Raw genomic sequence first — 25,710 nt, forward strand, 5'->3', positions numbered from 1 at the left:
TTTGAGAATGGTCTACAGGACAGAAAAATTCAAAGATTCAAGGAACGGGGCATTTATTACATTAAAAAGACGAATTTACTGTCTATACCCCACCTTACAGAACCGTAGACTCTCACTCTCCATTTTAAAAGCGATAAAAATGCTAAAATCTCTGTAGTTTCACAATTAATCTGTTCTGACAGGAAAGTAAGTAAGTAAATAAAATGTGACCGACCCATATATTGGCAGAGCATCAGGCTTAAAGCTCTGGGCAGAGTCGAGTTGATTTCAACTGCTTTGATTTGTTTAGTCGACTTCGAGTTGATTTGAATCGTGTCGAGTCGACTTCCCCGCCAGAAGATGAGGATGTCGACTCAAGTAGACTTCGAGCTCTGAGTCAGGGTATAGCTAAAAGGATTTTTGATGGCTATCTCCTCCAAAGCATTTAAATCTGTTTAATTTGATAGAAATTTGAAACAATAAAGCTCAGACATTCACCTGAAAATTGTTAAATATGTTACAACTTTCAGAACTTTTTGGACTAAACTTGTAAAGAATACTAAAATTCAATAAAATTTATTTTTATTACTGACCAAAGGCGTGGTGCAATTAAAACAATTACACATAATATACCCTTATTAACAAAATCTGCAAAATAATGAAAATAGTAATTAAAATTTATTGAAATTATGTATCAAATACCTCATTAAATTTGATATGGGTACATTCATAAATTACGTAATTAGAGAATGAAATCAGAGTTGCGAAACGGCCTGATTTTATCGGCCGGCCAAAAACGGCGAGCGATAAAAACGGCGGGCCGATTGTTTTTTTAAAACGGCGGCCGATAAAAAACGGCGGCCGATAAAAAACGGCGAGCGATAAAAACGGCGAGCCGTTTATTTTTTCAAAATGGCGGCCGGTAAAAAACGGCGGCCGATAAAAACGGCGAGCGATAAAATCGGCGGGCCGTTTATTTTTTAAAACGGCGGCCGATAAAAAACGGCGTTTAAAAGTTTCAAATCAACGCATATATGCTATAATTAACAATTTTTCATTTTCATAAACAACAACAACAAAAACAATAACACGAATTTTCATTGTTTTTCAGTGTTTTTCAATGTTTTCGATTTTTTTACATTGTTTACTGATCAAAGTTTGAAGTGACTTAAATCTTACTGGATCTTGTTATTTAGGTCTGAAAGTGATCTGGATCCTACTGGATCATGTTTTTAAGGGTCTGGATGTTATATGAATCCTACTGGATCTTGTTTTTAGGTCTGAAAGTAAACTGGATCCTACTGGATCATGTTTTTAAGGGTCTGGATGTTATATGGATCCTACTGGATCTTGTTTTTAGGTCTGAAAGTAAACTGGATCCTACTGGATCATGTTTTTAAGGGTCTGGATGTTATATGGATCCTACTGGATCTTGTTTTTATGTGTCTGGAAGTAAACTGGATCATACTGGATCATGTTTTTAAGGGTCTGGATGTTATATGGATCCTACTGGATCTTGTTTTTAGGTCTGAAAGTAAACTGGATCCTACTGGATCTTGTTTTTAGGTCTGAAAGTAAACTGGATCCTACTGGGACTTATATTTTAAGTCTGGAAGTGATCTGATTCTTACAGGATCTTGTTTTTAAGATTTGGAAGTGACCTGGATCCTACTGGATCTCGTTTTGTGGACCGGAAAGTGAACTGGATCCTACTGGATTTCGTTTTGTGAGTTAGGAAGTGACTTGGATCCTACTGAATTTCATTTTGTAGATCTTAAAGTGAATTTTTAATCAATTACTGATTGCTGGGTCAAAAATGCGCTTAAGTCGCTCGATCAATAACACGAGGACTTTTGTAATTTTTAAAAAACGTTAGTTAATAAAAAACGGCGGCCGATAAAAATGGCGGGCCGTTTATTTTTTCAAAACGGCGGCCGATAAAAACGGCGGGCCGTTTATTTTTCAAAACGGCGGCCGATAAAAAACGGCGGCCGATAAAAACGGCGAGCGATAAAAACGGCGGGCCGTTTATTTTTTCAAAATGGCGGCCGATAAAAAACGGCGGCCGATAAAAAACGATGGCCGATAAAAACGGCGAACGACTGGCCGATTCTCTCGGCCGCCGACATCGGCCTTCGCAACTCTGAATGAAATAGTCAATTTTGACTATTTTGATTCGAACAAATCAGATGTTGTTGCAAAGCTTTACGGTAGGAGGCAAGGGAAGCTGAAATTGCAATTGTCAGCGTTCTACAATTGTCAAACCATCCCTAACATAATGACACCCATCATTAAATTGTTTTTCATTTAATTACTAAAATCTATTCAATTATTCATATTGCCTGACAGATTTATTCAACAAGTTTTCTCAATTAACAAAAGCTTGCTTTTACAGCTACTAAATTTTTAATTTGTATCAAACCAGATCGTCTTCAACTGTCACATTATCCACATTCTTACTCTCAATACTCCCACTTTCATCATCATCATTGTCATTAAATGCGGTTGTTATATTGTCATCCTCATCATTTATGTTTAAAATTTTCGTCTCCTTTATCTGTTGAGTGTGCCTTATTTCAGGCAATAGCATCGACGATGGTAATTTAACAAGAACATTTTCAGCAATTTGCATGTACTATAAATGAGAATATTCGAATAAAAGGTGAAATATCTGTTAATAATAGCACATTCATTAAAGCACTTACTTCATTGGGAACCTTCATTGTCTCGCACAGATTGTAAAAATTGTTTAAATATTGTTGTGACTCTTCGACATTTTTCAAGCACTCGAGGCAAAATATTGAATAATTTAAGTAGATTAATGGGTTTTTAATGGCATCACTCGATAAAATTGATTTGCGAAATGCCACTTGGGAATTTTCTGTGTCACTTAAATAGTACAGACATACTTTTTGATTGCAATTGATGTTTATTTTAATTACAAAATCGCAGAGATAAAAAATAGTGTTATTTAATGTAAAAGTGGAAGTAAATGTGTGTAGGGCTTGTTGAACAATCGGTAGAATCAAGGGCGTATTCAGAACCCCCCTTAAGAATTCAAAACCCAAATTCATGCGATCCATCCACAAAGCGTTCAAACCCCAACCACCCCCACCCTTCATTCAGCCAATCCCCTGACTACACCCCTGAATACGCACCAGACTATGCTCCTCACTACGCCCCTGACTACCATCATCCGATTGACACAAGCCCTACCCACAATCAAGTCTATTTATCTTACTTGCAAGCATCATGAAGCTTTCAGCACTATCAGGACGTAAAGTGACGGCACTAACAAAACATTGAAAAGCTGATGCAAATTGTCGTGCTGTCATCAAAACCACTCCTAGATTATACAATATATTGTAATTCAAAGGGCACAACCACAAAGCTTTTTTGAGGCATGAAACAGCCTAGAAAGATGAAATGAAAATCAATCAATGTTTTGACCATGTTGTACATAATTCTCAGTTTGATATCTTTATAGTTCCAAAAAAAAAGAATTACCGCAATCAATTTATTCTTCCTATAGAAGCATAAGCCAATGTTACTCCATATCTCGAATCCCTCATTTTGGATGTTAGGCATGTTTTTGTATGTATTGAGTGCTAAATCAATGTCATTTCGTGTCTGTTGTATAGCACCGACAGCTAGAATGCAATTTGTATGCTTCGCCTCTGAGGCTAATGCCTCTTGGAGCTTCTCGTATGCACGATCAACCTCATTAATTTTTAAATACATTATTCCCAAATCTGTCAATATATCGACATTGCCTGGTGCAACACTGTTGATTTTAATGTTAATAATATAAATGGATATAACAAACACAAATCAAAAGTACCTCAAACTTCCCTCAAGTAGTTCAATTGCCTTTGTATAATCCTTTTCCTTTCGGTAAATATTTGCTAGGGTTTTGTATGTTTGAATCTGTTTGCCACACATTATTGAACGACGAAAGTACTCCTTTACATCAAGAATGTTTGCTTTTGAATGTTTCGCATTTAAACGCAATAAGTCAGCGATGTAATGGTATACTTCATAATCAGGGGCTTCTAAATATGATTCGGCTTTCAAGAAGATTTCTAAACTTTGATTGTATTTTTTGAGCTTGAAGCTGGAAAATGTGAGGATTTATTTTTTTTTTTGTCAATTTAATGTATTAAGTCAAGATTCTTTGTATTGTGAAGAATTGATGGACAATTTTCAATTTTGAAGGATAATCTAAAGCCAATGTAATTTTAGGACAGCACTGTTTTTGGAGAATATTTGGAATTCGGAGAAGAAAATAAAGAAGATTTGGAATTTCATGGAATTTGGGTTAATTAAGACCAGTGGTGAGTGATCTCCAGTTTTGCACAGCACACCTTGGTGGTAAATCTCGACGAAAACTGTACGTGTCATACGGTTCATAGAGCTATGCTATCTCGCTATTGTGATCTAAATTGAGATTGTCCCAAATTTCGAGAAAGTATAACCGTGGCATTTAGGTTGTCCACCACTGATTTAGACTCTTTTGAAGCAATATTTACGTGTGGTCTTGATATGAATACTTTAAGACACGTGTGACAATGATTAATGCTTGAACCATATGATGCACATATTCCTAGATATTCTTATACAAATTATTCACAACCATACGAAATTTCGTATACTACCTAATGTAAAGAATAGAATTTATAAAATTACATTCTAAAATTTTGTGTGAGACCCGATCAGCACAAATTATTCAAAGCACTCAAGCTGCTGCATTATGACATCTAAGTCGCTACCATATGGCATCCAAGTCACTACCATATGGCATCCTAGTCACTACCATATGGAACCCAAGTCACTCCTATATGGCATCCAAGTTACTGCCATATGACATCCAAATCGCTGCCATATGGCGTCCAAGTCGGTGTCATATAGCATCCAATTTGTTGCCATATGGCATCCAAGTGGCAGCTTTTATGCCAATTTACTTTAAAATTGTTACTTAGATGACATTTGTCCGCCAACTGGTTACCGTATTAATTGATTAAATGATTACTATATTGGAAAAACGTGTGCAGATCAATAAAATATCAATATATCTTGTTTAAATGAATGGAATAAATCAACAAGACCTAAATTGTCAACACAAGCAATAAATTCAAAGTAATAGTCTTGAAAATCATCCAAACCTTCCAATAAGAATCTCATTGAATCTGTTAAGCATAAATTCTTGATATTTATCTAGAATCTTTTATCTTTTTCGCATTTAAACGCTCACTTAACTCTACTTGGAATTAAGGTTCGATTTATTTTTACGTCTTAAACAAAACAAAATTGCTCCACATGTCAGGAAGCTTATCACAAAGTTGAGAATGTAACATGATACTCACAGAGTCTTTCCAATCTCTTTATAATGATTGGCATTTTTCGTATCGAATTCAATTGTGCGTTTAAAACATTTTAATGCTTCTTGGAATTGACCTTCCTCTCTTAGAATTTTACCCTTCAAATAAATGGAAATGGAACATTATTTTAACATTATTATTCATGAATGGCTCGTGTACCTTCATATGAAGTAGAAATTCTTGATTTAATGTCATTTGCATTTGCTGTTCAATGAGCTTCTTACAGAATGTAAAATCACCAATTAAGTACATTTTATGCAATAGCCAATTGAGATTGCTTCCAGACGACGTGATTTCTGTTATAAAAAATTACAAATTAATTTATTCTTTTAATTCATCATTAATTTTATTGTTACCTTTCGTCTTGGGTTTTTCAGCTATTGTTGTTAATGTGTAATTAACAGCATTCTGCTTCGTATTTCCATTTACTGAAAAGTGAACTGAATTCATTGTAATGTCACTTACAAATGCTGCAAATTTTTACTTTATTTTGATTTAATTTATTTTTGTTTCTTTTAATTTTGTTGCCATGGAAACGACTGTAAGGAAGTTTTGGTCATTGATGTATATTTTGATAGAATTTGCTAATGATGTCTAGTATTTGTGTACCCGAAAGGCATACGTCAACGAAAAAGGCGGCATAATCCCGCCCCACGCTGGTCTGTCACGCTGTGTGCCTTTCGGGATATTTGAAGAGCATAGTATAAACATAGCTAGACAATGTAATGGCATAATGAGGTTGTTCAACCAAGACAGCAACACGGTGTCACTAACAGTAATCAAATTGAGTGGACACACATTTTCAAATTAAATTCTAAGTGATAAGCTCTTGTTTTGGATACCAAAATATTTTACTTTATCTAATGAAGTTAAGGGAATGTACGTAAATTACGATACGGTTTTGTAGAACCCAACTCTATGTGTGGTTGAAGTACGTCGGTATTTTTGTCCAAAATTGGACATGCTGTAACTCGTCAAGGAAGCCTTGACAAAATTCGAGAATAAGTTGACGAAATTTGACGATATCATGACTAAATTATAGACAACTTTTTATTTCGATTTGCGATATCATGCCTACGTACTTCAGCCACACCAACTCCATTGCCACTGTCATGCTTTGTACCAAAGTCACGACCCCCTCCATCCCCCAAAGTGCTATGCAATTTACAAACGTTTCTTAAGTAAAAAATGTGGAATTTCGATGAGCGTCACTTATGAATAGACCCATTCATGTTGTTTGATGCATAGGTGCCTCTTCCCCTCTCTAAGTGCGTTACCTAATAACCGAACATCCCCTAATCAAAATTGGTAATAATTAATTAACAATTCAAATAAACTCCTTCAAATCACAAGCATTCTAAAAAGAACAACAATTAATTCAAAAGTGTCCAGAACTAGACATGACTTGACAGATAAAATATTAATTGAATTGCATTCGTGCTCTTAATGCAATCTGCTAATCAAAAAGGTCGAGTGAAATCGTATTATAGCACCTGAGGAAAATATAGTCATAAATAAGTTATTCAATTATAACAAGTGTTGATGGATGCATGGAATTATGTGAAATGAAGAAGTGATTTATTAAAAATGCAGTGTAAGGAGCTTAAGGGTTATTTGAATCTGTTGGAAGGATCATGGACATGTGCAAAATAGTTCTTACTAAGCATGATTTGTAATGGTGAAATTCAATAAAAATTGCATATTCATGAAATGTTTGAATAATTTTCGATGGATTTTCTTAACGGAATATTCGAAAAATTTTTATTTCCGAAAACTTCTGTTTACAAATTTTCTCATGGACATCCTTAGTAAACTTCTTATCAAAATGACTGAAAATTTGAATGATTTTGAAATTTTAATTAAAATTATTCAAATTTATAATTTTTTAAGCAAATCCACATCAACACTTCATTCATAATATTCAAAATTAAATCTCTATAACTCATCAGAATTTCCATCACTAACGTTGGATTAAATAAGATTAGATTAAAGTTGAGATTTACCAAATGAACAATAAAAAGGTTTTTAAAAATCATAAACCTTAAGCAAATAAATTAATTTCTTTGTAATGTCAGCTTCATAAATCATAGTCTAACGTGTATCTGGAACTAACAAAGTGTGTGTAAGTGATAAAGTGATAAAAACATTAAATATTATTGTGAAATTAAATCAAAAGAAAAAAGAAAAATCTTTTATTATGTTTTTCATCAAAGAAACTTGTAAAATGACCTTGCTATAATTCGGTATATGTGAATTAGTTCTAATACAAATCTCAGTCTAGTACAATCATCTCGTGATATGATGATTAGGAAAGAATATGTCACATCTTTTGAATTGAATTGCACGGAAGCCATATAATTACAAAAATTGAATTTTTTTTCAACAATATGCAAATTTGATTCCGAACAATATGAAATTTATCAGCATTTATTCTGCCTTTATTTTCAGCTTTTTTTTCATTATGATTGTGAGGTGAATTGAATGTTTCTTTTTTGACAATAGAACTACGACTTTTTTGAATCAAACTACACCAATACGATAACAACAATATAAAATTTTAACAAAAAAATAAATAAAAATTAGATACAGCAATAGTGTACAGACAAGAAAGAAAAAATGCTGAATAAGCCGCAAAAATTAGGACTTGGAATTTCCTTACTTCTTATTGTCGACATTATATGGGTAGCATCAAGTGAGCTAACAAAGGTGATTGTCCTCATTATGTCATATTATATGTATTTTATATCAATTCATTGCACTTTCAGTATTTGTACAAGGATGAGAATTTCGATAAGCCATTCTTCTGTACGTTTTTTAAGACTTCAATGTTTACAATTTACTTGGTAGTGATGGGAATGATAGCACCATGGCGAGAGGCATGCATGAGAAATGGCAATTATCAGCTTGTGGAACCACAAGATGATAATGAAGGATTTTTTCCAAATGGACTTGGCGATTCAACTTTCGTTCCAATTAAAACACCAGAAACCGAAAGTGACGATTCCAGCATACGAAGTGTTCGTTTCAGTAAACTTGCTGAAGTGCGTGAAATGAACGCAGCTGAAGCAACAGAGGCTCTAATGTCACGACTTTCATATGCTGCATCAATTCGAATTCGTCGTCAAAGAACGCACCATAAAACAGCAAGAACAGCTTTAATTTTTTGTATTTTATGGTTCATTGCTAATTACATGTTTCAATTAGCATTAGATCCAAGCGAAGCAGCACTCGTTACTCTCCTCAGCACCACATCTAGTATATTTACATTAGTTTTAGCTGCCTCATTTCCATCATCATCCGGTGATCGTTTTACACTTTCAAAATTAATTGCAGTATCATTAACAATATGCGGTGCTACAATGGTCACAATGTCAGAAATTAATGAGCCTCAAAGTTCACGTGGAATAATTTTGAGTGTATTAAGTGCTTTCTTTTATGCATGTTATTTGGTGCTTGTGAAACAAAAGAATGACACCGATGAGAAGATTGATATAATTGAATTTTTTGGATTTGTTGGATTATGGAATACATTACTATTATGGCCATTATTTATTGTCCTTAATTTCTCGCAATTAGAATCATTCGAGATGCCCAACAAAAAGCAATTTCTTATACTTTTTATAAATGGATTAATTGGGACTGTTATCTCAGAGGCTTTATGGCTATGGTAAGTGTTATAAATTGGACAATTTTTTGATAATCTTGACGAATTTCATCACGACATCAAACCTTAATCTAATCTCATTTCTCTTTTTTTTCAGGGGATGTTTTCTTACATCATCGTTAATTGCTACAGTTGCAATAACTCTCACGATACCCTTCTCAATGATTCTTGACGTAATCCTAAGAAATAAAGTTTATCCACTCAATTTTTATCTCGGCTCGATTCCAATGTTTTTATCTTTAATATTTATCGCATTTTTAATGAAATATGAGGACAGTGATCCTATTATGAAGGGATTAAAAGTCGTTTACAGAAAACTATGGAATTGTAGACGAACAAATATTGTAAGGTGAGATTCAAGCTTCAATTTTACTTTTTTTAAACTAACTAAATGGCAAATTTCATTTCAGAATACAAGATGACGAGCAAAACGAGTCATTGATTGACAATAGTCATGATAATTAGGAGCATTTGATGGAATAAGGTTGATGAAGAATAAATAAAAACTATTGTGATAAGCGTTCGTTCGCTGAAAAAAAAATTAATTCGCGTACTTCAAAATTTATAAACAAAAAAAAAACATTCTAAGTCGGGTAAATGAAGTCGTGTTGGATTTCTTCATATTAATTTTTATGTTATCGTTTAGAGTTTATTTAAACTGACTAATTAAGATTGTGTGTTTAAATTGAAAATTATTGAGATTTGTTAGTGACAAAATTGATGGAGAATCTTTTAAAGAAGTAGCTTAGATCTGTGGTTGCTTGGGTCAAGGTTCAAACATTCCAATTTACAGCACTAACTATAAGTAAAGTACTGTCCTTTTGGATTGTCCGACCCTTGGCTTGGGTATGTAGATGACAATACTGTCGATGACAATACTAGGTTCCCGATCCTGACTTCCCGGTTTCGATCACGAGATTTGTTCAAAACCGAGAATTTCCATGTTTTATTCTGTCCGATGTCGGAGTCGGATTGAGTCTCGGTCTCTTTATTGGTCTTTGTCTCAGTCTCAGTCTCGAGATTCGTCGGAAACAAAGACTTCGGGAAACCCAATTTCTCACAAAAGTTAATATGAACAAAAGTAGGGTTTCTGACAGCGGTTAACCGTTAACAGCATAACAGCGGTTTTTTACCTGAAAATGCGGTTAACGCAAAACAGCGGTTATTGAAAATTAACCGCTGTTAACAGCATTATTATATGTAAAGGCTTTAAATAAGAAAATTTTGAAGGCTTTTAATAAAAAATTTTAAATTTCTTTCTGAAATCTCTCTTCTTTTGTAAGAAAATGCGAGTTTTGGATCAAAATTTTAGGCTAAAATTCCTTTGAAAAACTTGAAAGATTTTGTGATTTTTTTTTCAAAATCTCGCCATTGTCTTGGAGTTAAGGGCAATTTCTGTCCAGCTTGTCTAGAAAAATTCACTAAAATTTCGGTCTAAGTTGCTACGAAGAGAGTGTTCTTAACTTTTGAATATTTTTGTACAAAATAAACATTATTGCTTTCAAATATATCATCAAACGCCTTATGTTTATGAATTTTTAATAGAAAAAAAATAATTTTGGAGTTTAATCATTAAAAGTTATTATTTTTTTTTCAATTTTGATTAATTTCTTTACTTTTGTAGGTTTACGCAACCTAATTTAACCATACGAGCCAAACAAAAAGAAAATATATCAATGAAAAGCTCATTAATATAGTAAAATTGTGATATTATTAAAAATTCTTAATAACCGCTGTTAACCGCGTTAACAGCTGTTTTGAGTTTTTTCATAACAGCGGTTATGAGAAAACGCGGTTAATCAGAAACCCTAAACAAAAGTTCTTTCTGTAAATTAGCTTGTGATCCTAGTCTAATGACTGTTCTTAAGCTCAACTAAAATGGCACCAACTAAGAATTCCAAACTAACATCAAATCTCAATAATTCTCAAATCATTTTATTATTCAAAATTTTTGTATATCTTACTCCAGTGGTGGACAACCTTTTTATTTTTGACGTCACCCCTTGGTTGTAAGCCTCGAACTGGAACCGAACACGGCATACGGTTCATGGCATTTCTAAAAACATTTGTCGGCACACCAGTGTGCCACAGCACACAAGTTGTTCACCACTGTCTTATTCTCACATAAATTTTTATTATTTATCATATGCAGTATTATCCATGCATTCCTTTTACATTCTGTACTATTACTTTTAAACTTTGAGTGATTAACCTAATTTGTAGTAAAAAGTGTCTTCGTTATTCAAAATTCAGGACAAGTAAATAAAATTGCGCAAATTTACAATCAAAATTTATAGAAAAAAAAAAAATTAAAAAAATTGCTAATAAAATAAATAGATTTAAATTGGAAATGATGCACACCCTTATGTAAAATCGAGGATATATATTTTAGCATTATTATATGTAAAGGCTTTAAATAAGAAAATTTTGAAGGCTTTTAATAAAAAATTTTAAATTTCTTTCTGAAATCTCTCTTCTTTTGTAAGAAAATGCGAGTTTTGGATCAAAATTATAGGCCAAAATTCCTTTCAAAAACTTGAAAGTTTTTGGAAAATTTTTTTCAACATCTCGGTATTGTCGTTTAGTTAAGGGCAATTTCCGTCCAGCTTGTCTTGAAAAATTCAGGAAAATTGCGGCCTAAGTTGCTACGAAAAGAGTGTTCTTAACTTTTGCACATTTTTGTGCAAAATTTACAGCATTGCTTACAAATATATCATTAAACGCCTTTTTGTTTATGAATTTTTAATAGATAAAAAAAATTTTGGAGTTTAATCATTAAAAGTTATTATTTTTCTTCGATTTTGATTAATTTCTTTACTTTTATAGGTATACCCAACCTAATACAGCCATACGAGGCAAATAAAAAGAAAATATATCAATGAAAAGCTCATTAATATAGTAAAATTGTGATATTATTAAAAATTCTTAATAACCGCTGTTAACCGCGTTAACAGCTGTTTTGAGTTTTTTCATAACAGCGGTTATGAGAAAACGCGGTTAATCAGAAACCCTAAACAAAAGTTCTTTCTGTAAATTAGCTTGTGATCCTAGTCTAATGACTGTTCTTAAGCTCAACTAAAATGGCACCAACTAAGAATTCCAAACTAACATCAAATCTCAATAATTCTCAAATCATTTTATTATTCAAAATTTTTGTATATCTTACTCCAGTGGTGGACAACCTTTTTATTTTTGACGTCACCCCTTGGTTGTAAGCCTCGAACTGGAACCGAACACGGCATACGGTTCATGGCATTTCTAAAAACATTTGTCGGCACACCAGTGTGCCACAGCACACAAGTTGTTCACCACTGTCTTATTCTCACATAAATTTTTATTATTTATCATATGCAGTATTATCCATGCATTCCTTTTACATTCTGTACTATTACTTTTAAACTTTGAGTGATTAACCTAATTTGTAGTAAAAAGTGTCTTCGTTATTCAAAATTCAGGACAAGTAAATAAAATTGCGCAAATTTACAATCAAAATTTATAGAAAAAAAAAAAATTAAAAAAATTGCTAATAAAATAAATAGATTTAAATTGGAAATGATGCACACCCTTATGTAAAATCGAGGATATATATTTTAAAAAAACAAAATTGTACAAAAAATAATAAGATTGATAAAGTATATTTTTATGAAGGAACAATAGCGGATATACAACAACAACAACAAAAAAATTGGAAATTAATGATTAATGTACATGTTTTAGAATAATTAATGTTGATGTTTAGTCTTTACGTCATTACTATTCCTTATTTTTACATTGAGAAACAGCTCAATGAATAAAAAGAAATTGGACTTCCGTATTCTAAATCAGAAAATTTCCAGCATATTGACTTTATTACAACAACAAAGAAAATTATTCGATAGCCTTTTTGCAACCAAATGTTATGACTTGGGATTCTCGAAGTCTCGGCTTCGATCAGAGCTTGAAATCGACTACGATTTTGTAAGAAGTCGAGTCAAGTTGAATCGACATTTCCACACAAAATCCGAGTTGACTTTAAGCTCTGGTTTCGACAAATTCTCGAGACTGAGACCGAAATCGGCCAATTTTACTGAAGTCTCGAGATTTGTCTAGACCGGGAAGCCTCAAACTAGGTTTCGAGAATCCCTTAATTATGACCGAATACTAAAATATATTTGGATGATCTCATAATATACAAAAAACTGCGAGATGAAAGTTAAATAATGAGAAATTTATCCTAGCCATAAAAAAATTTCCATATTCCACCCTTAAAAGGACGCTTAAAATTTTTTAATGTAAAGCGTACACTTAAGTTTCTTTATTTTTTAATAACAAACAAGTATATTAATAAAAAGACTCTTTTTGCCAGAGTTATAGTATTAATACCTAACTTAATGTTGATTTATGAATGGTTTTTGGAATTTTTAAGATTTATATTATTTTTCAGTGTCTTCAAAAATGGATAAAATCTCGATCGGCACAAATTATTCATGACAGTCAAGTCAAGTAACTGCAATATCCAAGTGGCAATTTACATGTTAACTTCCATAAAAACTGTCACTTGGACGCCTTGTGTCTGCCATTGCGCTACTGTTTTGCTGATAGTTCACTTAATATACCCAAATATTGAGTAAATTGGAGTATGGAACATGGAGGGGAATAAACTTGAAGCAATACACGGAAAACTTAGAGTTTGTCAAAAGCTGCTGTAGACAGATTTTCAAAAATTTGATGTACTGGGAACCAAATTCGTGGTTTATGCAACAGCATCGAATTTACTGCCTTAGGATGTAATCCACAAGAAGACTCCCTGGAGCTTCAAAATCAGCATGACGTAAAGCGGTTCTAAAAGAATGTCAGCTAGATGTGAGAACGGATAATTTGCACTAAGATTGTGATAAGGCCAGCAATAGATTCAGAACAAAGTCTTTTGTAGTAACATGGACTATACACCAAAACATTGCTCGAGTAGGTAAGTCAGTACACCAACATGGGATCCCAAAAGTATTACTAATAAGCTAGCAACCTTAAACCTACCTTAAAATATCCATACTGCAATTATAACCCACTGGGAAAATCATATTGAAAATTCAAAATATTCTGCTTCAATATAAAGCTTCAATAAGTCTCACTGATCCAAATACATTTTATCATTCATAACCACTTACGATACACTTTTCTCGGTATTAACAATAACTTTATTTATTATTATTTATTTGACACTTGAGTTTCTTTGTATAATAAATACATATTGTACCGTTCTTTACAACCACGTGTAAGAAAATTTGTGAGTAAATATTGGAACTTGATGAAATTTAAATCCAGATAATAAAGATTGTTTGTGTAACTGTTCCCCCTAATTGTTACGATTTCAAGGCACGACGATGTGAAAGAAGTACATTGTCAAGTCTTGAATTGGTAAAGGAAGTCAATTTTCTGTTTATTTACATTTACCGGGAAGCATAAACGTTTAAATAACTTGATGTTTTGCTGACCAATACAACAATCATGCTACACACATGTGTGTTAATGCAAACAAAGATGCAATTCAACTTTATGTCTATATATTGTGGTTTAATATAAAGCCATTATTTTTTTATCATTTTAATTCTGTTTACTTTGGCTGCAAATGTTATTTTTAACCATTTAGTGTTGAAAATTGCAGCAATTTGTCGCTCTGTAGGGTATTGTAAAATTTCTACCGCTTCATATTTAAATTGGAAGTCAGATAATTTATTAAGTTTTATGTTTGATGTATCACATGACTTAATAAATTTAAATTTTGGCTGTTTCTAACCTGTTTCATCAAAATTTTATATTGAAGTGCTGCACAGTGACTAAATTCAATGGCTGAAGTACTTTTAAATGATTTAAGATGAGATTGTATTGTACCATTTACTGATTGATATATCCGAGGAGCACAAGTCGGTTAATCGATCAAAAATTCGGCATCAGGCCGACATGACACTGACTTGGTACTGGATTTGAACCGAAGTGCTCTGATTTGGTGTCGGATTTGAACCGAAGTAACAAGTCAGACTAACGTCGGCGGCCTAGTGATTTTAGATTGATTGCCCGACTAATTCCATTTAAAATACTACAAACTTAACGATCTTTTGGCAATTTTGACATCATTCAAGCCTGCATAAATCAGATGAGATTACTGTAGATTTATTAGAATTCCTACTCAGGAACAATGTTTCAAATGAAAGTTGTTCATAAAATTAGTCGTTTCCTCAATAAAATCCTCATCCGATTAGATTGTTTTCCTTTTAGTGGGCATTTCCAGTTAGCAATAACTTATTTGATGTGACTCAGAAATTGAAATGACACTTTGATATAAAATCAAGTAAGTAACTACTAAATGAAGCTCCAAAAAATTTTTTACATCAATTAGACACAAAAAAGATTAAACTTTCAAGTGCAGACTGATAAAAAAAATTATCAAAATTTACGCAATTATCATTTCAAACACTCATTCTAATTTTCTCAGTATCAAATTTTTACTTTTTACAATCTTTACACTTTACATGCCTAAATGAAGTAATTATTAAGCATTTACGTTCTTGAAATCTAAAAAGTTATTTACATAATTTTACTTAAACTGATTATTCTGTGTGGGGAATTTTCTCTTTGTACATAATGAAGTCACTTGTTTACGAGAATCTTCGTAAAAATAGCTTCACATAGTTAAAAACAGATTCATATTTTGTTTATAGATAATTGCCTCACATAGAGGCTTGCACTTGAAATTGATAGTGATAATATACCCGAAAAGCACACGACATAGAAATACCGAAAAAAATCTTGCGCCTGGCTAATATGACTAAGGGTTGGTATTTGCGACATTCTATGAAATCAGGCTATACATACGTCAGGGTAACGATGGAATGTTGCCAGATTATTTGAGTTTTTTTCACGATATGCATTCCGGAACATGAAATGACGAACATATCAAGTCAAATTAACTCTAGCATAGTGCTGGATGTAAGTACCATAGTGCTGAATGTAAGCTAAATCCGAATCCAAGTCAGAATCGCACCAAGGGGCCGAGGACCATTCACGTTCACTATGGACCATTCACATTCACTATCCATCGCTCTTAGAAATTACCAGAGTTCAAAATCGATTCGGATTTTGTATAGAGGGTCGACTAGAGTCGACTTGATTCCATATGAAATTGAAGTCAACTTCGAGCTCTAGTAATTACATCAAATCAATCAAAAAGTGAATTTTTCGCTTTATGTACAATTTTAACGACTCACAGGGTGGTGTCGGGTTGTTGATCGATTAACCGATTTGTGCTATTCGGGATATTACTATTAAGACTCAAACGACCTTTATAATAGACGGAGCATGGGTACCTAATAGAACTCAATCAATGATATATATCATCAAAATCATTAAACCAATATAAAGTTTAATAGAAAAGTCAAGGCCGCTGATTTCGTTATGACTATTTCTAATATTTATTTATTTTCATCAAACATGTTGCTGAGATGAATCACTGGAAAAAATTGAATTGATAAGCGCCAAGCACTGGGGAGTCATAGTTTTCCACTCGCGCTAATTGTACTTACTTAATGAATCATTAAAAGCCTTTTATCACATTAAAAACAAAAAAAAATTGCAAGAATATTATACAAAAAAAAGTGATAATTTTCACGAGCCTTATCAGATAAGTTTGAAGTCAGGTTGTAAATCAATAAATTTTACACATGTATGCTAGCTGTCAATTCTCTCACTATTTAACGTACTTACCTGAAATGAGTCACAGCAATCACGCAAACATCCATAAAAAAATATGAATTTTTACTTATCATCAACCGCCCCAAAAGCTTGACGCGTGTGAGTGTTGGCAATACATTAACACATGATAATAGTGGTTGTTAGACTGTTACTTCATGTGAAAAATAAATTAAAGCACATTACGTTCAAGCGAGTATTCTCATTCTGATTCGAAAAAGTAACCATTCAAGACGTATTTTTCTGTCTCATATTAATCGGTGATCTGTCATTTAGCAGCTATACCTTAAAAGTGATAAATATATTAATTTTCTTTGTAAATCAAGAATTAATTTAATTAACCATGGGATTATCATGTGGTGCATCCGTTGTTAAATATGGAATTTTTATCTTCAACTTACTTTGTGCTGTAAGTGAAATTTTTTATTTATTTTTTGTGTTTATGGTGCAACAAGTTTGTTGCTGTACATAAAATGAGCCTTACACATGCAAATTGGAAGTGAATTTTTATGCCGGCTTTAAAAAATCTTTTGAACATGCAAAGGATTTTATTGTGATTAAAATGGATTTTTCTAGAACGAATTACTGTAATTAAATGGAAGGAAATTGTAAAAGTTCAAGGAAAAGTGTGCCTAGTTACCGTGACTTAAGAGAAATAATCGTAAAAAAATATAATTAAAATGGGTGGGGTGATGGATGTAATCTTTCTAATGTGGTTATCTGGTTGTGGCTTTAATAAGAAGAAGCATAGGTAATTGGGGTCTATAGAAGTATTTAGAAGAACTTGAAGTCGACATGGATTTTGTGTGAAGTTAAGTCGACTTGATCGGACTGTTCCAAGCAAAATCTGAGTCGACTTCCAACTCTGGAATTTAATTAAGGGAATTAAATTCAATGTATCGTCTTAAAAATGGGTTCAATAGCTCTCACGGTGCTGTCAGAGCACCTCAACCTCTTGACATCATTGGGTCGACGCATCTGTGCCCTACCGATTATATTATGTTGCTAGGGCAAAAATTTGAATCAGGAACCAACCTGAATATCACAAATTGGCTAATCTATCAAAAATCTGGCTCCATACCGGCATAACTCTGGGATGGTGACGGATTTAACTCAGATTCGTCTCCAAGTAAGGGTCATATTGGCTTCTGCCGACCTGATGCCTGCCTTTAATTTAATTAACCGACTTGTCCTATTCCAACAAGACCAAAACTTCATAATTCATTCCTTATAGTCACCCTACGAGGCTTTATACTTTATAACAAATATTATTACAATAAAATTGACAATTAGCCAGTACATAATACAATACATTACAATATATGGGAAACGGACAAGCGATAATCACAAATTTATTGTTATTGCAACGCTTTTAAGCGAATTTTGTAATATTTTTCACATATAAACTGTAAAAACATGACATCAGTGACTTTCTTATCAAGTTTAATGATTTTTGCACTTTTTTTACAGTTTATAAAATGAAAACATTGTGCGCAAAAAAGAGTTACTTTTTCGACAGAATCCAGAAAAATATTTTTCCCAAACTTGTTTTGAGGCTATTGGCCTTTGAGTAAATATTTTATTGGATATAAACTGAAAATGATGTTCAGCGTTCAAGTTCATGATCGTAATTATTTAACGATATGAGGTTAAATTGAGTTTTGTTATTGAATTTTGGACAAAGACTGAGATTTTGTATAGAAAATCGACTTGAATTCATATTCTAAGCTTTTAAGGCTCTACTAGAGCTCATTAATTAGCACCAAATAGAACACACCTTCTTGTAACTCCAACAACTCAAACTTTTATTCCAAATAATTCATAAAACGACCTAAAATTGTCCATTAATGTCAAAACTTTTCTGTATTCTAATCCATAAAAGTGATTGTCCAATTAATTCTAGGAAGACATTTTTCATATTCCTTGTTCTAGTTTGTCATCATTAATATTTGAATCTAAAACTTTCAACATAGGTTAGTTATCAATCGATTTGTACTAATCAACTTAAATGCTTATCGATGCGATGATATCTGCCTTGTCAATAATTCTAGTTTTTGAATATTTAACTATGGGAAAATCCAAGTTAAATTCAAGTCTTTGTTGTTTCTAAGGCACAATAATGGATGAGTTGGGAAAGTTGAGAATGCTGTTTTGCAAGTTGTTGCGTGAAGGAATTTATCCGGAAACTCATGGGGTAGAAAAATCCAAAAATTAGGCGACAGACCTTGTTAAGTCTAGCCTGAAGCTGGTTTTCTGCGAATTCTGAGTTAGTACTAGTTCTGTTAGTAATACTTCATCTAAATTGGCCTGGAATTAGAGTCACGCTGACATGAAGCAGAATTTCATAGAATCTGGTCTAGAGTGAAAGTCATGCTGATCAGAAACCAGATTTTCATGCATTTCTACGCAGTATGCTATCCAGGTTATTCCTGGCAAAGACTCCTATTAGAGGTCATTTGCCAAAAAGCCAAAATTATCATTTTACATTTCTACACTTGACAAAGGATTTTCCTGATTTTTATGCATTTTAATAACATTATTACATCAAGTTCATACTTAGAATCTCTAAATTAATTCAACAAAATTCAATTTTAATTCCAATCAGCTGAAACTCAAACATGACTCATTATTGATCTGTTTGATTGATACACAAACTGATTCATCCAATTAATACAAACAATAACATTTTCAGATTTAAAAAAATTATATCCAGAACAAATTTAATTGACTCCTTTGTTCTTCATTCACAACTTTAAAAGGTGAATCACATTGATCATTTTCCGATTCCATAAAAAGTATGTCATGTCCATCTAACTGGCATAATTTGAAAGCAATCATAAATTCAATAGAAAGGGTGGAAATTCAAACATAAGCGAAATGGAATCTCCAAGGATACTTTCACTATCACATGTGTATGCTTAATTTATAGATTTTTAATGAGCGTTTCCTGGACAATATTTTTTTTTATTCCACCCCACGCTTATAACCTTTTTATATCCATAATTTAAGGCAGGGGTGGTAAACCTTTGAATTTTCTGGGTCTACATTGTCTCGTACAGTGATAAGTCTCGGCCGAAACCGTACACAGCAAGAACCGTTGACAAGATATGTCAAAATTAATCTTGCAGCCCACAGGTTGCCCACAACTGTAATTTAATGCATGAATGAAAATGAAATCGAGTTTGAAAAAATTGTCCTTCTAATGAAAAATTCATTCACTTCCAGTTGACAGACGGGTCAATTCTATTATGCTGACTTAATCGATTGAAATTTTATGATTCATTAATAAATTGTCGACGATTTTTTTACGTTAAAATTCCATTTTGTTCACGAATTAGTCCACCTATATTTATTACTATAAGACCATGATTCATGATCTTATCAGCAGTTCTAGTCAAATATGAGATAAGATAAAAGAAAATATAATTTTTTCAGTTGTTATTTCACCATTAAGACAAATTTTTTATTTATGCTAACAAAGTTATTAATTCAAATTATATTCTTTATAGGTTGCCGGTATTGCGCTTATTGTTGTTGGAGCAATTCCATTGTTTAAACTTGATGACATAAGAGATGCCTTCCCTGAAAACGAGCCAGCCATTGTGCCGATTATTGTTGTCGTTCTTGGTTCAGTCATCTTCATAATTAGCTTCTTTGGATGTTGGTGAGTAGCTGCATGAACATTTTTTATAGGTTCATAAACTTATGACTACTTATTTCCATTACAGCGGTGCCATTCGTGAGAATCAATGCATGGTCTCAACGGTAATTAACACATATAAATTAATTAACCTCCTTAATATGCTAATTTATCATTTAACCCCAACAGTATGCCTTCTTCTTACTTATCCTCGTTATTCTTCAAATTGTCGTTGCCGTATTTGCCTTCATGTACACCGCCGATCTCGCAAATGCTGCAAAAGATGGATTCGGTAGATTATTTGATGACAGAAATAATCCATCAACAGGTGCAGCTATCGATCAAATTCAACGTGGACTTCAATGTTGTGGAACAACCGGACCAGCTACATGGGGATCAGCAATTCCACAATCGTGTTGTGCTGAAGCTACTTGCACATTAGCTAATTCACATCCAAGTGGATGTTCGACAATGCTTTACGATATTGTTAATGGATCAGGACTTTTGATTGCATGGTTTGCAATTATTTTTGCTGGTATTGAACTTGTTGGTGTCATCTTTGCTTGTTGTCGTAAGTATATTTGAAGTTTTGACGGATCAGTTAAAGGTTGATGGATTTTGATGGATTTTTACATGCATTTTTGATGGAATCGAATGATTTACATGCTTTAAATCAGTCCCTTAGTAGAAAGGATGATGGTAGGGTCAGTTCTAGGGGTGTAGTCCTGGCTCAGGGAGGGTCTAAGCTTCTGACATCTCTAATCTCATGCCTCTGGTCAGTTCCTATGTTGTCTGTTTTAAGAGCACAGCCAAAAACAGAGGTTTGGAGCAACAATTTGTTAAAAAATTGGGATTGAAATTGCAAATTGAAGGATTTTGACCTTAAAAAGGGGGTTTGACACAAAAACCCACTCCACTTACCCTGGATATACACTTATTATGGGACATTAAGTCTGATTCATTTTGTCATTCAGCTTTAAACTTGGTGTGAACATGCAAGTTAGCAACATGTTAGTCATCATTCGATCCTATCGTGATTAGATAGATAACAACTCGAAATCCAAAGTCACAACTTTTACTGCCTTAATTTATGTTTGAACCTCGATATTAATGAGCATATCCATTTCTATTTTCAGTTGCTAACTCAATCCGTAATGCAGACAGAAGACAGTATGCTTAAATTAATTCGCAAATCAAAACCAAAGCTAAATAAGAGAATCGAGACAAGAGTTTTAGATTTATGTACAAATTATACATTCTTTATGTCATTTATCAGATAGTATTCGATGGATGTGAACAAAAAAATAATATTGACGACTATTTTGCTGTGTGTTATCATTCCTGAAAACAAAGATACCTATGATATAAAAAATATGTCACCAGACTATTATCTCCATCAATTTTTCTTTTATCATGACTTTTTTTTTGTTTACTTGAATACACGCGAAGCAGCAGTTACGATAATGAAAGTTAAAAAATCATTTATTTAACAAAAAAGTATCAAAAATTAAATTTCATAGTTTTTAAGGCACAAAATAGATTTTTTTTTCAATAAATGTTTCGAAAACTTAACAAAAAAATTAAAATCTTATCGATGTTGTCCTAATCTCTAAATATCAGAATTTCAGGTTCCTTCATCAAAATAATTAAGCCTGTTTCATAGGCACAAGATCATCAGCTATTCTAAATGGACAGCCTGTTGATGCAACAAGTTGTTCCATATTAACATCTGGTGCTAATTCCATAAGGGTCAATCCTTTATCTTGATCAACTGAAAAGACTGCTTTCTCTGTGATTATCATGTCTACACAATTTTTTCCCGTCAATGGAAGTGAGCATTGACTTAAAATCTTTGGTGCACCGTTTTTGCTGTTGTGTTCCTGTAAATGGAATTGAAATTTTGAGTGAGGACGTTAGAAAGAATGGCATTGGAAATAAAACTGAAGGCCTGAGCATCTAAAATGCATAAACTGAAGGCCTTTTGAGTTTGGCAATCAAGTTCTGTCATAGAGTTGGAAAACGGCTGTTTATTGCTTTTCGGCGCTGGACGGTACCGGCATGCCAACTCTGTGACCCGAACATCATTGCAATTGCTGTCTTATACAGTGGCTCATCGCTGTCATGAAGCATGTCTGTGGGTGCCATTGAACAGCCAATGGCATAAAAAGCCGCTCGGTTCCAACTCGGTTCAAAAACAGAAAATGTCTTAAAAGTGATGAAGCTTTTAGGTACGACTGTCATTTCAACCTAATGACATGTCGTATGACACAATTTAAGAGCCACTGGATCATGAGGTTCATCAACAATTATTAAAGAGCAAATAAGTCTTACCATAGTGATAATAGTCTTAGTTCCAGGTGCAGCAACTAAATCCATGGCACCTCCCATTCCCTTCACTAACTTTCCTGAAAAGACATAAGATTTCATTCAATTAAAGCTCTTAATTCCTTTTGGTCAACGAGTCATTGACATGTAGACAGTCTAAAATTATTTCTTGATGTCCACACCTTGCAAACAACTACTCAACTCAGGTAATTCACTCTAAAATATTAAATTCCTACCTGGAATCATCCAGTTAGCTAAATCACCAAACTGTGATACTTCCATAGCTCCTAAAACTGTAATATCAATATGTCCTCCACGAATCATTGCAAATGAGTCGTCACTCGAGAAGTAAGATGCTCCAGGGATCACAGTTACTGTTTCTTTTCCAGCATTAATCAAATCAGCATCAACTTGATATTCTTCTGGATATGGACCAAGACCAAGAATTCCATTTTCTGACTGTAAATGTACTGTAATATCTTTTGGTATGAAATTGCTCGAAAGCATTGGAATTCCAATTCCTAAATTGATATTCATTCCGTCTTTGTATTCGCATGCAACACGTCGGACGATTCTTTCGCGAAGTTGTGCTGCTTTTGACAGTTCCTTCTTGCTGCCATCACTGCTAGGTTTTGTGACTGTCTTTCTTTCGATTCTTTTCTGGAATTTACTACGAATCAGACGATGAACAAAAATGCCAGGAACATGAATCTCATCAGGCTGTAAATCTCCAACTGGAACTATTTCCTCAACCTCAGCAATTGTGATTTTTGCAGCTTTACACATTGGTGGATTAAAATTTCTTGCTGCCTTTCTGAATATCAAGTTACCAAGCTCATCAGCCTTATAAGCACGAACAAGTGCAAAGTCACCAGTTATGGCTTCCTCCATGATATAATGACGTCCATTAAAAAGTCTCATTTCCCTCTTACTGCTTGTAATTTCAACATCTTTGCCCTTTCCGCTGTACTTAATAGGACTTCCTCCTTCATGAATTAATGTAAATGCTCCTGTTGGTGTGAAAAATGCTGGAATTCCCGCACCACCAGCACGTATTCTCTCCGCTAACGTTCCCTATTAACATAATATAAATATGAATGACTTAAAGCTGTTTAGAATATTAAATTAATTCAACAAACCTGTGGAGTAAGTTCAAGTTCCAATTCACCAGATAAATATTGTCTTTCAAATTCCGCATTTTCGCCAACATAAGATGCAATCATACGCTTGATACGGCGATCTTTTAAAAGAAGTCCAAGACCAAAGTCATCAACTCCTTAATAGATAAAAAAATATGAAGGTTTTAAAATAGAAATAGATAAATGTTTAAAATGTCAAATGTACACAATCTCTCGTTCGCTTTTACCTGCATTGTTGCTTACAGCTATGAAATCTTTTCTGCCAGTCTCTAACAGAGCTTGAATAAGATTCTCGGGAATGCCGCATAATCCTGTAAAAAATACAAATTTGTAAGATAAGAAAGTAAATTAAAAACTGCATGTCAACAAACCGAAACCACCGACGAGAAGTTTGGCACCGTCGGGAATGTCGGCAACAGCATCTGCAGCCGATGCATAAATTTTAGACTTCTTAGACTGGTTATGAGAACTGGCTGAAAAATTGCATCCAAAAACCTGTCAAAAAAGAAGATAATTTTAAAAATTTTGCTAACTCATGTGACCTTGGGTCGATGCAAATAAATGCAAATGGAGATGAATTGGAACTGATTTATTTACTTTTACATGATGTTTTGCTGCAAGTCCAACAGAATTTCTCGCTAAAACTGCACTAACACATCTCGATAATAACATATTTTAATTTTTAAAATATTTTGTACTAAATATAAAGAAATTATTTCTTAAAGAATAAGCGAAGACGTATTCACTATACAAACCGGAATGAATAAATGAATGAAAAATGTTCAAAACAAAAATAAAGAATTAATGAAAACAACTTGTTGAAAGCATTGCTGAACGTATGGGCTGGAATAGGAAATTTGTGGCAGAAATTGAGAATTGATAACATTCATATCATGTCATGCATCATATCACAAAGAGAGTTGGATTTAGGTTCCTCTAATAGCACAAAACGGTTAATCGATCAAAAATTCGTCAATAGACCGGCTTGACTATGACTTGGAATCGAATCCGAATTAATCTCGACACCATGTCAACCTGGCCGTCACTCCGACCTGGTATCACATTTCAGATCTAACAACTGTGCTGTTCGGATCCCAAAGAACTCAAACATTCCTTATAGCATTAAATTCTGAAAAACCCCTAATGTGTCTATGATAATTCAAAATTGTTAAGCCATCAATTACTAACTTCTGCAGTAAAATTAGCTAATCAGTACAATAACTGATAAAACAAAAGCATGCAAACATTGACAAAACATTAAAGAAAACATTGAAAAAAACATTGATGAGTTTACAATCATTAAGCTACATTGAATCAACATCTTCTTTTATGTCAAGATGATGTTGTTTATTCCCTGGCGATGCAAGGCTCTTTTTTGGCTGTTTTTTGGAAGTTACATGGAGTTTGGAGTCTATTTGAAATCCATGAACAGATCTTGGCCAATATTTAAATAATTTTTGAGAATTTTTGACATATTTTTGAATTTTATTGAAGTTAGAAACATTTGAATAAACATTACAAATTCATTGCTCTAGAATACCCTACAAACTATTAAGACTACCAGAACAGAGTTGAAACTATGGTACAAAATTCATATTTTTAAATTAAATTAAAAGACTTTAGTAAACAAATTGTTTGTAAACAGACTGAAAATTTGCAGTGCATCATTATCTAAGGATTGCGATCGATTGCCACTAATGACCGATCTATCAATCACAATTCCACTTGTTGAATGTAAAAACTCAATGTTTCAATGTTTTCTCAACATCAAAGCTCATTCAAAATTCCACAAAACGTTACAAAAAGCTTTCTCCAAATTTATTTCCACTTTCTTTTGTCTTTAAATTTGCAAGTGTTTTTATC

At 33.1% G+C, this 25,710-nt stretch overlaps 4 protein-coding genes across 4 annotated transcripts; 2 read left to right on the forward strand and 2 right to left on the reverse strand.

Moving 5' to 3' along the window:
- Nucleotides 1–2,303: 2,303 nt before the first annotated feature.
- On the reverse strand, nucleotides 2,304–5,807 carry LOC139101069 (BBSome complex member BBS4 homolog). Its single transcript, XM_070653937.1, has 8 exons — nucleotides 5,714–5,807; nucleotides 5,517–5,653; nucleotides 5,343–5,455; nucleotides 3,821–4,093; nucleotides 3,487–3,763; nucleotides 3,221–3,392; nucleotides 2,685–2,887; nucleotides 2,304–2,614 (listed from the first exon to the last, which is right to left on the reverse strand). The coding sequence occupies exons 1-8, from the start codon at nucleotides 5,805–5,807 to the stop codon at nucleotides 2,396–2,398; spliced, it is 1,488 nt and encodes a 495-aa protein (XP_070510038.1). The 3' UTR covers nucleotides 2,304–2,395.
- Nucleotides 5,808–7,351: 1,544 nt separating this feature from the next.
- On the forward strand, nucleotides 7,352–11,393 carry LOC139101099 (solute carrier family 35 member F5). The gene is made up of 5 exons (XM_070653975.1): nucleotides 7,352–7,479; nucleotides 7,806–8,063; nucleotides 8,123–9,024; nucleotides 9,119–9,370; nucleotides 9,432–11,393. The coding sequence occupies exons 2-5, from the start codon at nucleotides 7,974–7,976 to the stop codon at nucleotides 9,484–9,486; spliced, it is 1,299 nt and encodes a 432-aa protein (XP_070510076.1). The 5' UTR covers nucleotides 7,352–7,479; nucleotides 7,806–7,973; the 3' UTR covers nucleotides 9,487–11,393.
- Nucleotides 11,394–16,937: 5,544 nt separating this feature from the next.
- LOC139101101 (23 kDa integral membrane protein-like) lies at nucleotides 16,938–21,928 on the forward strand. The gene is made up of 5 exons (XM_070653977.1): nucleotides 16,938–17,152; nucleotides 20,253–20,407; nucleotides 20,472–20,508; nucleotides 20,573–20,954; nucleotides 21,520–21,928. Exons 1-5 carry the CDS (start codon nucleotides 17,087–17,089, stop codon nucleotides 21,561–21,563), a joined length of 684 nt encoding a protein of 227 aa, XP_070510078.1. The 5' UTR covers nucleotides 16,938–17,086; the 3' UTR covers nucleotides 21,564–21,928.
- On the reverse strand, nucleotides 21,839–24,606 carry LOC139101100 (succinyl-CoA:3-ketoacid coenzyme A transferase 1, mitochondrial-like). Its single transcript, XM_070653976.1, has 7 exons — nucleotides 24,445–24,606; nucleotides 24,219–24,342; nucleotides 24,075–24,158; nucleotides 23,848–23,984; nucleotides 22,945–23,782; nucleotides 22,715–22,788; nucleotides 21,839–22,263 (listed from the first exon to the last, which is right to left on the reverse strand). The coding sequence occupies exons 1-7, from the start codon at nucleotides 24,517–24,519 to the stop codon at nucleotides 22,030–22,032; spliced, it is 1,566 nt and encodes a 521-aa protein (XP_070510077.1). The 5' UTR covers nucleotides 24,520–24,606; the 3' UTR covers nucleotides 21,839–22,029.
- Between the last annotated feature and the right edge of the window lie 1,104 nt (nucleotides 24,607–25,710).

This window comes from Chironomus tepperi, unplaced genomic scaffold (assembly GCF_022539635.2).
Source record: "Chironomus tepperi strain 1889 unplaced genomic scaffold, CSIRO-AGI_Ctep_v1 contig_74, whole genome shotgun sequence".
NCBI classification, from domain to species: Eukaryota; Metazoa; Arthropoda; class Insecta; order Diptera; family Chironomidae; genus Chironomus; species Chironomus tepperi.

Excerpts from the sequence above, each read along its gene's own strand:
- LOC139101069 (XM_070653937.1), bottom strand. The coding sequence starts at position 5,807 with ATGAATTCAGTTCACTTTTCAGTAAATGGAAATACGAAGCAGAATGCT. Across the intron at positions 3,393-3,486 it reads GGAAGAATAAATTGATTGCG|GCTGTTTCATGCCTCAAAAA; the intron begins GTAATTCTTTTT and ends TCATCTTTCTAG. Across the intron at positions 2,888-3,220 it reads AAGCTTCATGATGCTTGCAA|TATGTCTGTACTATTTAAGT; the intron begins GTAAGATAAATA and ends GCAATCAAAAAG.
- LOC139101099 (XM_070653975.1), top strand. The coding sequence starts at position 7,974 with ATGCTGAATAAGCCGCAAAAATTAGGACTTGGAATTTCCTTACTTCTT. Across the intron at positions 8,064-8,122 it reads CATCAAGTGAGCTAACAAAG|TATTTGTACAAGGATGAGAA; the intron begins GTGATTGTCCTC and ends TTGCACTTTCAG. Across the intron at positions 9,025-9,118 it reads TCAGAGGCTTTATGGCTATG|GGGATGTTTTCTTACATCAT; the intron begins GTAAGTGTTATA and ends CTTTTTTTTCAG.
- LOC139101101 (XM_070653977.1), top strand. The coding sequence starts at position 17,087 with ATGGGATTATCATGTGGTGCATCCGTTGTTAAATATGGAATTTTTATC. Across the intron at positions 17,153-20,252 it reads TCTTCAACTTACTTTGTGCT|GTTGCCGGTATTGCGCTTAT; the intron begins GTAAGTGAAATT and ends TATTCTTTATAG. Across the intron at positions 20,955-21,519 it reads TGTCATCTTTGCTTGTTGTC|TTGCTAACTCAATCCGTAAT; the intron begins GTAAGTATATTT and ends TTCTATTTTCAG.
- LOC139101100 (XM_070653976.1), bottom strand. The coding sequence starts at position 24,519 with ATGTTATTATCGAGATGTGTTAGTGCAGTTTTAGCGAGAAATTCTGTT. Across the intron at positions 23,783-23,847 it reads AACTTGAACTTACTCCACAG|GGAACGTTAGCGGAGAGAAT; the intron begins GTTTGTTGAATT and ends TTATGTTAATAG. Across the intron at positions 22,264-22,714 it reads CTAAGACTATTATCACTATG|GAACACAACAGCAAAAACGG; the intron begins GTAAGACTTATT and ends TTCCATTTACAG.